At 39.9% G+C, this 12345-nt stretch overlaps 1 protein-coding gene across 2 annotated transcripts in view; it reads left to right on the top strand.

The window, feature by feature from the left end:
• Window positions 1-7538: 7538 nt before the first annotated feature.
• Window positions 7539-12345, top strand: part of ERICH3 (glutamate rich 3) — a 78683-nt gene continuing 73876 nt past the window's right edge. For both annotated transcript variants that reach the window (XM_060689983.2, XM_060689982.2), the window contains exon 1: window positions 7539-7892. In XM_060689983.2, coding sequence (XP_060545966.2) covers window positions 7873-7892 — 20 coding nt within the window. In that variant the 5' untranslated portion in view covers window positions 7539-7872. The remainder of the gene's footprint in view (window positions 7893-12345) is intronic.

The raw sequence follows: 12345 nt of genomic DNA, 5'->3' as shown, positions 1-12345 counted from the left end.
CTTGTGTGCCAGTTGTGACTATCCTGAACTTGGAGGCCCTGCATACATCATTCATGCTATAGCCACCTTCTGTTTGAATAACTGCAACATTCTTCATAGAACTGCCCTTGAAGTGCAGCAGTTATACAATGTAGCAGTAAAAGGTATGTCCTTATGTACTTGGGTGACCCCATTGTATTGGGAACTACATTGATCTCCAATTAACTTCTGAGTATGATTCAAGGAATTGGTTGTCCCTTTAAAGCTCTAAGTAGCTCTGGACATAGTAATCTAAGGACATTTCTTCTATATTGGATCTGTTTGTGTAACAAGATCAGGTAAGGTCAACTCTCTCCAAATCCCATCCCTGATGGGGTCTCAAATCCATGCGTTTTGACTAACTGATCTCATTCTTTGGAAGTCTCACCTGATAGATATCCAGTTTTGTTCCTCTTGGACTCCAAAGCTTGTGGAAGACTTACCAGGTCCATCTTACACTGGAGGAGGAGGGTATGGTATAACGGAAGATAGAGTTTGCAGATGTGTGGCATTTCTATGTTTCTTAGCTTGTCATTTTTTAAATATGTACTTGGATTATTTTATTTTATCCTGATGTTATTAGCCATCCAAAGGTTACAGGAATGAGCAGTCTACAAGTAAGTAAGTAAGTAAGTAAGTAAGTAAGTAAGTAAGTAAGTAATTGTAAACAATAAAGAGAAGAAAATTGATGTTCTGTTTTTCAGTAGATGGATGGTAGAAATTAAAAGCAGGGAGGCAATTTAAGAAATCTATTGAAAACATTGTAATTGACTTGGGTGGAGACTAGAATCATGGGGGAATGAAATTTCTGTTCCCATTTTTTTTTTCTTTTATAAAGAGCTTGTGGCTCTCTCTAGTAAATACTGGCATTCCAAATGAAATTGACTACATTCTAACAGAAAAAAGCCACATAGATTTGCTGATCATTTACTTACAAAAATTATCCCAATATTGAAAAGCCCATTAAAGTCCTTCACAAGTGCTAGGCTAGAATATTTTGATGATGATGATCTGAAGCTGTCTTTCTTTTTTATTAACTTTATAAGAATTTTGAAAACAGAAAAAAAAAAACACCTAACAAGACTAGTATTTAGAGTGAAAAAAAGAAAGAAGAAAAGAGCAAAGGAAAAAGTGCAGAAGAATTCAAAGAAAAAAAGAAAAAAGATTCAAAAAGTGACTTGATTTTTTTTACAGCAGTTATAAGTATACATATAAATCAACCTCTTACTCTATGGTTACAGCATTGTTTACGTTTTTCCTGTAATCTATTATTTTTATTCTAATCATCAAAACTATTATAACTTCATTTTTTTCCAGGTCTCTGAAAACATTAATAAGGAATTTCCAGTCGTCGTTAAACATAGTCAATGTCTTTACTCTGATTAAATCAGTCAATTTGGCCATCTCAGCAAGTTCCATTATTTTCACCATCCATTCCTCCATTGTAGGCAAAGATCCAAAATTCTCCACAGTCTGGCAGTCCCAAAGCATATGCTAAATCTTGGGAAATATTTTTTGTTCAGTCACTAAGTTGTGTCCATTTTTTGGTGATCCCATGGACCACAGCATGCCAGGCCTCCCAGTCCTTACTGTCTTCCAGAGTTTGCCCAAATTCATGTTGTGTTGATGACTCTATCTAGCCATCTCATGCTCTGCCATACCTTTGTCCTTTTGCCTTCAATCTTTTCCAACATCAGAGTCTTGTCTTCTCATTAGATGGCTGAAGTACCTCAATTTCAGATTTAGGCTAGGATAATAAGAATTACAAGAGTTTCCAACAATCTCTTGTTGGAAAAGATTAAAGAGGTCAAGATTGGCCCTTTGTTATAATTTGGATGTAAATATGCATATTATGTGTTTATATATTTATATTATGTGTTTATAATGGACTTCAACTTAAAAGCAAGCATGATATAAGGTGGGGATAGGAAATCTTCAGTATTTTGGACTACAGTTTCCATAAATTTCACTCATTGGATTACTGAAATTCTAATCCAAAGAACCTGGAGAGATAATTTTAAATGTGTATAATTTTTCAAACCATATTGGAGATCTGCCTATTTTCTGTTGGTGAGGCCTCTCACTGGTGTTGAAGTAATTATGAGAGCTTATTGACTTCCCACCAGAAGGTGTCATACGAGTATTATTTTAAACACATTTCTTTTCTATCACTTTTGATTCTGAAGGAGGAAAATAATTGTAACATCATTTACCAGAATATAATTTTACACCCTCTACTTGAGATGCATGTGGGATTCTCACGGAAAATGGAAATTATTGGAGATCTTCCTTTTTAATAGGTTATGTTTTGTTTGCAAGATCTATGACAAACTTCCTTCACAAAGAATGAACAAACCAGTCTGAAATTCAGTGAGCTGATACGAACTTTATGAAGGCAATAAACTGAAGCCAATGCTATAAATGTATTTGGAGGACATACAAGCTATTGGATTAATATAGTATAGTAAAAGTGTCGAGGTCTGGAGGACCAATTTATGCTGGCATAAAAAAGCCCAGCTTCATACTTTTCCATAAAGATAAATTCATGTTTTGCTTGACAATCTGTGTTTTCTACAGCTAATTCTTTTCTTCATCACAGCAAAATCTATAAAACTTGGGAAAAAAGACTTTTATTAAAAAAAATTATTCTGATCAGATATTGGGGAATGTTATTCTTAGGGATGCCATTTCTTTGTTTTTCACCCTGTTGCCAAGTACACAAAATACAAATCTTATCTGTATTCTTGGTCCTCCAATATTTTCTTTGTCATTCTGTGATTGCTGAGCTAATATTTATGAGTCCAACCACCATAAACGTATTGTCGAGAAACAACATGCTTGTAACAATGGCTGCTAAACCAGTTTCCCATTCTTGTTCTATAGACATGTTGATCTTATAAATACATGTGATTTTCTAGTGCCATTTCAGCTATATTACGGGAAGCCTGTCAGGATTCCAAGTAACATACCCATAGCCCTTGAATTATGATCGGTTGCTTAGTAACCATTCAAAGCAATGACCGACCTGAAAAAGGGGATTTATGACCTGGATAGGAAGTTCTGATGGTTGGGCTCCCTCTGCAATTATGAGACTGAATTTTGTCCACCTCACAACATGGTCGCCCTTACAACTGTTTGCAGCATCCTGTAGTCACGCAACTGCATTTTACAATGGTTTTGCTGAAAACCAGCACTTACTTTCATTTTTCAGACAACGAACCACAACTGTCACAAAGGAGGATGTAAAATTGGGTTGTGTGACTGACTCGTACTACAACCGTCATTTATTTATTTATTTTATTTTATTTATATACCGCCCTACTCCCGAAGGACTCAGGGCGGACATGACATCCAATGGTAATGGGCAAACTCTGTTATGGTTATATATCAAGGACTGACTGTACTCCAGTCTCACTTATTCTCTTTCCTGATGATGTGGCATTTGATATATTATACTTTTTTCCTGTCATTTGGGACAGCATACCTGGCCTTTTATCTAGATATTAAAATATGATTTTTTAATATATGTTAATCCCATTAAGGATATATCAACATGGAAAACAGAAAGGGGGCTATTGTGTGAATTCCATCTCTAAAGCTGCACAAGGAGTCCTTGGCTTACGACCATAACTGAGCCCAAAACTTCTGTTGCTAAGTGAGTATTGCCCCATTTTACAACCTTTCTTGCCACAGTTGTTAAGTGAATCCCTGCTAGTTGTTAAATCAGTAACATGGCTGTTAAATGAATCTGGCTTCACCATTGACTTTGCTTGTCAGAAGGTCACAAAAGGTAATCGCATGACCCCGCGACACTGCAACCACCATAAATATATGCCAGTTGCTAATTATCCAATTTTTGATCATGTGACCATGGGAAGGATGCAATGGTCCTAAAAAATGGTCATGAGTCACTTTTTTCAGTGCCATTGTAACTTTGGTCACTAAATGAATTGTTGAGGACTACCTGTACATCTCCCTCCCCATTCCAACTGTATAATTGTGAGTTAGAGAAGCTTCCAAATATAGATTTTAGTGTTCAATAGGCTTCTCTGGCAATTGAAACTAAGTCTCTATGGCATCTTTTGTCAATAAGATATTAACAAGCAGGCATTCCAGTGTTTGTGAATCAGACTGGAAATGCAGATTGCTTAGTTACATAAAGGGCCTGCATATGATGAACTGGGAGCAGAGCTGAAATCTTGCTCCATTTCAAGTGTATCAGAGACTTTTGGGATCTGTTTTGTTTTAAAAATCAAATTTACCGTATTTTTCGGAGTATAAGACGCTCCGGACTATAAGACGCACCTACCTTTTTTGGTGAGGAAAAGAAGAAAAAGAAATCTGTCTCTGCCTCCCAGCAATTTTGCCTCGTTGCAGCAAACAGCAAATAGCCTGCTTTACTTTCATTTTTGTTTTCAGCATAGCTTGATTAGCACAAGGAAAAAAAAAATCTGCTCCCAGCAAATTTCCTCCTTGCAGCAAGCAACAGACACCCGTGCAAAACAGCTGAGAGTCGAGAGGCCGATCCAATCAACTTGTGCTAATTAGGCTGTGCTGATGCTGAAATGAGCTGTTCCTTCTTACTGCTTGCTGCAAGGAGGTAAACTGCTGGGAGGCAGAGGCCAAAGGATGGGGGCCAGTGGGTGGGCGGGGCTACATTCGGTGTATAAGATACACCTAAATTGTCACCCCCTTTTAGGGGGAAAAATGATGCGTCTTATACTCTGAAAAATATGATATATAGCTGCACAGCTACCAATGTGACAAATTGCAGTGTGTCCATTTTATGAACTATATTCCTAACTACATACCCCTTTGAACTGGGTCTCCACATAGGCATGTATTATGCCCTATCCAGTTCATCCCTGTCAAGATTTACAGTAAATGTCCACTCTATATCCCATGTTAGGTAACAGCTAGAATTGTCACAATCTTGCTAGAGGTCTTTTTTTTTATCGCAGTTAAGAAAGAAACTAAGAGAAGATCTACTTTTTGCTAAACAGAGGAATCGAAGCCTATACAAAGCAGCCCTTTTTTGGTGACCACAATTGTGACTGGCAACTCAACTGCTAAGCACTATAGTTACTAAATGGAAAAATCAGACGACTGCGATAGGTTTATGACAGGGGTGACAAACTCAATTTCATTGAGGGCCGCATCAGGGTTGTGTTTGACCTCGAGGGTTGGACGTGGCCAGCTCCATGATACTTCTGTGATCATATGCCACTTTTGCTAGTAGTCTGTTTTGCTAGCACTGCTGTGTGTGGCCCTCACGGGCTTCATTTTTGCTGGCAGAGCTCTGCAATAGGCCGTCACAGCTGAAAACGGAGCTCGGGATGGTCACGCTCAGGCCCCCTGAGCTCCGTTTTCACTGGCAAGAGGCACCGCGGGCCGGTCTTCACTGGTGGCTCCGCAGGCCAGATCTAAGCACCCCGTGGGCCGAATTCAGCCTTGTGGGCCTTGTGTTTGACACCCCTGGTTTATGACCTTACTTCCCCTTCAGTCATTAATTGGAGTGACATGGTCCACTTGGTAGCAATTGCGATTGCGACTTACAATTTTACTTCCACCTTCTCCATTAACTCTGCTGACACAAGCTGGTTGAAAATCGCACAAATGGCTGACATGACCAAGGGATGGTGCAGTGGCTGTAAATGTGAAGACTGTCGCAAAGTAAAATTAAACAAACAAAACACAAGTAGTCCTCAACTGACAACAGTTCATTTAGTGATGGATGTTATAATAGCACTGAAAAAAGTGACTTATGACCATTTTCCCACACTTATAGCATCCCTATGGTTACGTCATCAAAATTTGGACACTTGGTAACTAGCATCGATGATGATTGCAGTGTCCCAGGGTTATGTGATCATCTTTTGTGAACTTGTGGACAAGCAAACTCAATGGGGAAGCCAGATTCATTGAACAACCGTGTTACTAATTTAACTGCAGTAGTTCAATTAACAACTGTGGCAAGAAAGGTCAGAAAATGGGGCAATTTTGGGTTCAATTGTGGTCGTATGTCTAGGATTAACTGTAGTGTGTGGGGGGGGGGTTTCAGCACTGTTTGAACAATCACTTCATGAAGCAGTCAATAAACAAGGACTCCCTGTATATATGTGTCTGCTCAGCTGAGTTATGCAAGAGGTGGCCAGTCTAAAATCACTCAGTGAATTCCAGTGGCTGAGGTTGGACTTGAACCCGGATCCTCCTAGTCCAACAGTTAATTACTACGTCACACTAGAGAACTAACTAGACACCTTCAAAAAGCCTATAAAAAAAGGCTGATGTTGTTCTTCAGTCCCTGGCATTCATAGTACATGGTCTGTGTACATTTTGTTTAATTATCGGGAGTAACAATAGGTAGAGGTCTCATCATTGAATATGCTTCATTGTTTTGAAAATCATCAAAGTATGTAGCCATTGCTACTTGTATATTAAACAATAGCCCCTTTTAAGTCCTTTCCAGATGGAACCCCCAAATGCAAATCCCAGTTGTTTTCTTGAGATCACTATAGAACAAGTTTTTCTCCTACTTATGGAAGGGTTTTTTTTTACTGCTTTGTCCGGCTTATAGTTCTAAGATTTCCTAGTGGTCTCCCATCCCAGTATTAATGAAACCCAACTCTGTTTAATTTTTCAAGATCAGCCAGCGTGTTCAGTGACAAGAAACAATTCCTTTTATTCTCTCTTGATTCATCTGACACTTCTAGTTCTAGGACCATGAGCAGAAAGGAAAATCTCTAACCTGGGTGTGATGATTCTATCCATCTCAACCATGTTCCTTTCTACAAATGCTTTTTTTCTTTTTTTTCTTTTTTGGTAACTAAGCTAAATGGGTTCAGCACTGAAACTTTACCTTGAAGGAGAAAATACTCAAGTTGGCCACAAGGTGTAATTTTAAAAGCAGGGCAGGTGAAAGAATCGCCTTTTGCACTGCAGTCGGAATAAAGGTGTGCTTGGGATTTTCTCTGCTCTGTTTACCGAATTTTAAATGCATACAGCGTTTTTTTCCCTTTCTTTCCAGCCTCTTTACTGAACTCTGTAGCTTTTTGGGGGGGATGCAAATACCTTAGAGGCAGGCGCCTACCTCTGCGACTATGGAAGCTGCACCCTGCGACTGGTCACTTCCTCGCAGATTTCAAGGGATCTGAGTTTAGAAGAATCAAGCTCTTGATGACACGTCGGGCCTGATCCTTCCATGGGGGGGGGATCCTAAATAATTTTCATCTTCAGGGAGCGGCTGGCCATCCTTTACCTTAACCCCGTCAGGGAGAATCCTAACGCCATCAGCCTTCACGTTCGAGCATAGCACCTCTACGTATTCGCTCTAAGTCAAGCTGGAGCATTGCGCAAGGACAGTACAAACAGCTCCCTTCTGCTTCTCCCTCTCTTTCTCCCTCTCCCCATATACTTGTCAGCGTCGGGTTACAGGAGCCCGGGGAACTGGCAACTGGCAGAAACGGACAGCTCGGCTTCCCCTATCAGCGCGGAGAGCCCGCGCAGCCTCCCAATTCATTGGGTCAAGGGAGACCTTTGCGCCCACCTCCTTCAAAGCATCACCACGTGGTCCTCCCTTAGCAACACGAAGACCTGCGTTGATGCAGGAGGCTGGAGGGGAGGGGGGGTGAGGGTGGGTGGGGGCGAGGTGAGGTGCGGGTTCCCCTCCCTCCAGGGCATCAGCTGGGTGCGGGCTCTGTCTGGCGCGGGGCGAGGCGAGGCGAGGCAGCGCAGCCTCCAGGCGCTGAGAATGAAGGTTCTCATTTAAAAAGCATCCAGCCTGTTAGCGCCCCAAAGCTGCCCTTTGGGTTTCCAGTGCATCCTCCCCACACCAAAAAGAGCTATTCTGTAAGCATGAATCATCCCCATTCTGGGTAAGTGAGAAGCTTCCAAATACTTGGGTGAGGGTGGATGGGGATGAGATCAAAATCATCTCTTTGGATTGCTGTCAGCCTATCTTGTCTCCTGAGCTGCTGGGTTATGAATTCATTTTCTGAAAGAAAAAAAAACAAAAAAAAAAAAACCCAACCACGCTTTTTTCTATCTGTACCTCAGAGATCTCCTCAGTTACTGAAATGCCATTTCTTTGCAAAGTGAACAGGCTGTGGATGACACAGGTCCACTTCAACAGCTTGAGTTGTAGGTGCCCCCACACCCCCAAACTCCAGGTTAAGGAGATGCTGTTTAGCGTATGATGTTTGGGACAGCATAGGGTTTCGACTAGGCTGAAGCTCATCCATCTTCTTCAGGCATGATGGAGTGGCAGGGAGCGTGGAGAAATAATTTTAATTTGCAAAAATTGCATCTCAGAATGAAATGGTTACATTCTTTATTCTGGACAACCTGTTGGAATATAGATTTGGCAGCTCCTGCTAGTTCGTCAATGGAGTCTTTCAAGCAAGGAGGAAAAAAAATCTAATCTAAATCCCCTTGCTGTGATGAAGTTTTCGTTTGTTTAATGAACCATAGTAAACGTTTTTTTAAGAAAGTAGGTGAACAGCTCAAGAGCTGGTCCTATTGCAAAACTTGTCATATTGTAGTTAATACAATCCCTTCTAATGCTTACCTTTCTGAAGGGGAAAAACAAATAAAATAAAATTAATGCAAAGCCTAAAGGCAGCCAATTTAAATTATTGTAAGATTTATGCATTAGAAAGTTAATAACCTTGATGTTGAATGTTCACAGTAACACTAAAAGTTTTCTAATTAATTCTTGAGGGATTGCGAAATCAAATTTTAAGGAAATATGAAGCAACTTTAATACATTCACAACTGGCCAAGTGCTGATGGCTAGAAAGTCTGAATCTCATCATGAAAAAGTGTGTGTGTGTGTGTCCTCACTTCTGTGTCCTAGCAGTTAAATCAAATATTCCACTGAAAAATAATAGCAAGATCCACATATTGCACTAAATCAAAATTGCATTTATTTAGATTTATCAATCCTAATTTTCAGACCATTTATTTTGTAACACTAGATATGGATCAGTCATAAACTGTCATTCTCATGCAATGCATCAGTGCATGTATACACAAATATACAAAGGGAGAATAAAACATTTGTGTTTTCATGAAGGAAAAAAATTAGCATAGAATCTGTCATTTCTTTCAGAGTAGCAGCAGAGGACCGATTTTTAAAAAAATACTTCCTCATATAAAAAATACATCCATGCAGAAAAATAGTGCATCATAGAAGCAATTGTCAGGACTGATGCAGCAAGAAGCAATAATCGCAACAGGACAAAATTGTCCTTCTATGTAATTACTACTAAACATAAATAATTCTTACGTTGCATATATCAGTCTTGCTTAATACGATGGATATCTCCATGAATCTGGATTACAGTTCTCGATCAGTATGGCCATAAACCATAGTAACTAGGAATGATAGAAATTGTAGTCCTTATACACTATGCTGGGGAAGGGGAAGTGTAGTCCTTCTGTGGCTTTCATGCCCTTTCTTTGCTGTTGACTTTGTTGGGGATTGCTTGTTATGACCTTGAAGGACCATAGTGATCAAACCAATATTTGCTGTTTGCTTCTGATATGATATACTGCTAGAAATCATTTATTAGGAATTAAGCTTTGTTATTGGCGTCTGCTCATATTATTGTATACTATCAGAAATTAGTTGTTAGGAACTAATTCTAGCTTATTGTAGCCTTGATACTGATTGGCATTACTGCAAAGTTTGTTATCTCGCTTCTGTTCTTGGCTTCAAAGCTAGGCACATCCTTGAAAATATAGAAGAAACTGTTACCCAGGAATATCAGGCCCCCTATAGATAAAGGAACCAGAGTAGGGAGTTTCCTGCCTCATAGATTCTGAATCCTGAAAGCATTCTGCTGAATAAACAAGTTGGCCAGGGAGGGAAACTTCCCCTATAGGAATGCTCCATAGATAAGGTGGATAGAGACAGGGGCCTAAACAAAGAACGCTTTAAAGACCACATTGGTAACGAACCTTTGTCTTTGATTGGGTAGACTTTGTTTCTAATGGGGTAAAATGTATATAATACTCTGAGCCACTCTCGCAACGGTGTGGCTATTCCTTACATGCATTTTATCTGTGTGTTTCAGCTATAGTATTCACCCAGTCTTTTTACTTTGACCATAAATAAAAAGCTATTACTTTTTGCAAGTCTCATCTCGAGTCTCATTCTCTTTGGTGGCTCTGGGAAACTCCTGGGACCTTACAACCTTATAGGAGAGTTTCTGTAGGCTACCTTGGATTTTCCTTTCGTTATCGTGATCACCTCCAGCCATTGTTGTCTCCATCTACTGGGCCTTTCCCCTTCTCAGATCATCCTTCTAGCATTTCAATTTCCTTTTCACTGCAAGATCTGACTGTAACCACAGTAATATTTGCTCAGTACCTTCTCATTAATTTTTCTATGCCTCCTTTTCCTTGTTCCTTCTTCCTTCACACCTGTCTTCCAACTATGCTTCTACCAGTTCTTACCGTCCTATTTATAATTGCCAACTTTCTTTAATCACCAAATGTCTATGTTCTTGCCCTTTTAACTTCTCCATCTTCCAGGATCTTTTCCAGCCTACCTTGAAAGTTAGTTCAGATTAACTAATTAGCACCTCTGTCACGATGACTTTTTATTTTAGGCAGAGTAATAGCTTCACAGAGGTTGCATTGCAAATACCCTGTCAGTTTTGTCTCTAGAAGATAATATATTCATCAACATCCTGGTGCCCTTTCTCTATGTTAGAAATTTCATATCTGAAAGAACTATAAAAAAAACCCATTTGCAAATAGAACATGGACCCTTCAAAAGCAATATTTAAAAATAGGTCATAGAGACTTCAAATTGTCGAGGGAAGTTATTTTTCATGTTTTTACAAACATAGACTGCAAACAAAACCGATCCTAAACTTGTGAACCTGCCTTATGGAATACAAATAGCCCTTGACTAATGCTTAGTAACTGGTCAAAGTTAGAACGGACTTCCAAAAGCTCTTTATGACCCAGTTCTGAAGTTACAACACCCAGGCCTCCCTTGCAATTACATGATTGCATTTTGGGTGCTCTGAGGTGGTGCTCATTTATGACTGTTTGCAGCACCTCATGATCACAGGACTGATGTTTTATGATGTTTTTTCCCCCAGAAACTGGCATTTAGTTCAGTTTTTTTTCTTCCTACGTGAAATGTTTTATTGACTGGACTATATGCCATTTCAATTGTCAGTGATTCTGAGCAGCTTCCTTGGCCTATGTCGGGGGTCCTCAAACTTTTTAAACAGGGGGCCAATTCACAGTCCCTCAGACTGTTGGGGGGCCAGACTGGCTGGGTGGGTGTAGCTAGGTGGTCATGTGACTGGGTGGGCAGGGCCAATTTAGCAGTCCATTAAACAATACACACAAATTAAACTTTAATTTTAAACTTTAATTTGTTATGCTCCTGGGGGTGGAAATCAGGTTAGTGAATGGATGTGGCTGCCGTGTGGAGAGGGTGAGGGACTCACTCTCTTTGTGTGTGTGTGTTTGACCTCCTACTCCTCCAGAACCACTCTGCCGCCAAAAAATGGGCCCATTTTTGGCCTCCGCCCATCCCATTTTTGGTCTCCTCGGCCTCCAGAAGGCAGGTGGGGACTGGCGGGTAGGTGGGGCGATGTGGGCAGGGCAGCCTTGTGGTCCTGTGTGGGCCGGATTAATGGCTTCGGCGGGCCATATCCGCCCCCCGGTCCATGTTTGAGGACCCCTGGCCTATGTAATAAAATAAGATTAAAAATCATACTATTGTATCTTACTCACAATTTCACCATATTATTTGCTAATGCATATTTTTCTTCTATTTCATCCCTTATATCCAATTGATTCCTCTACCTTCTTATTCTGATAAATATTCATGGAAATTTAAATAGAAAAAAATAGAAATAGAAAAAAATAGAATAGAAAAAAACTCCAGTTCAAATTAATGAGAACCTTCATTCTAAAAATCTTTAATTATTAAAATCCTGGCTAAAAAGACATGGTTTTTACTGATCACTTTGTGGGAGCCAAACACCACAACTGGTTTCACTGAACCAAGCAGAACTGAATGTGAGCCATATCACAAGAATTCCAAAAGCTTTCTATCTCAAATTAAAGACTCTGGGCAGCTAGAGAAAGGTCCCCCACAAGCAATAAGAAGTTAGAAAACATAACAACAACAACAACAAAGAGCACCTGCTGTCATTCAAAAACCAGCCTATAGAAACAAAGCTCTTTTGTGCATTTTATTTTTCTTTATGCCTCAGGGCGGGTACATCTTGCTCCGTCCCCCGATTTTGCATATGTTGGCCTCTTTCCATCTGCCCTTTATTTTTGCAGTGGTCTTAT

Source organism: Pantherophis guttatus, chromosome 3, assembly GCF_059756535.1.
Source record: "Pantherophis guttatus breed Tessera chromosome 3, ASM5975653v1, whole genome shotgun sequence".
NCBI classification, from domain to species: Eukaryota; Metazoa; Chordata; class Lepidosauria; order Squamata; family Colubridae; genus Pantherophis; species Pantherophis guttatus.
The sequence above is the reverse complement of the archived record's forward strand: the minus strand, read 5'-3'. Positions and strand labels throughout refer to the sequence as shown.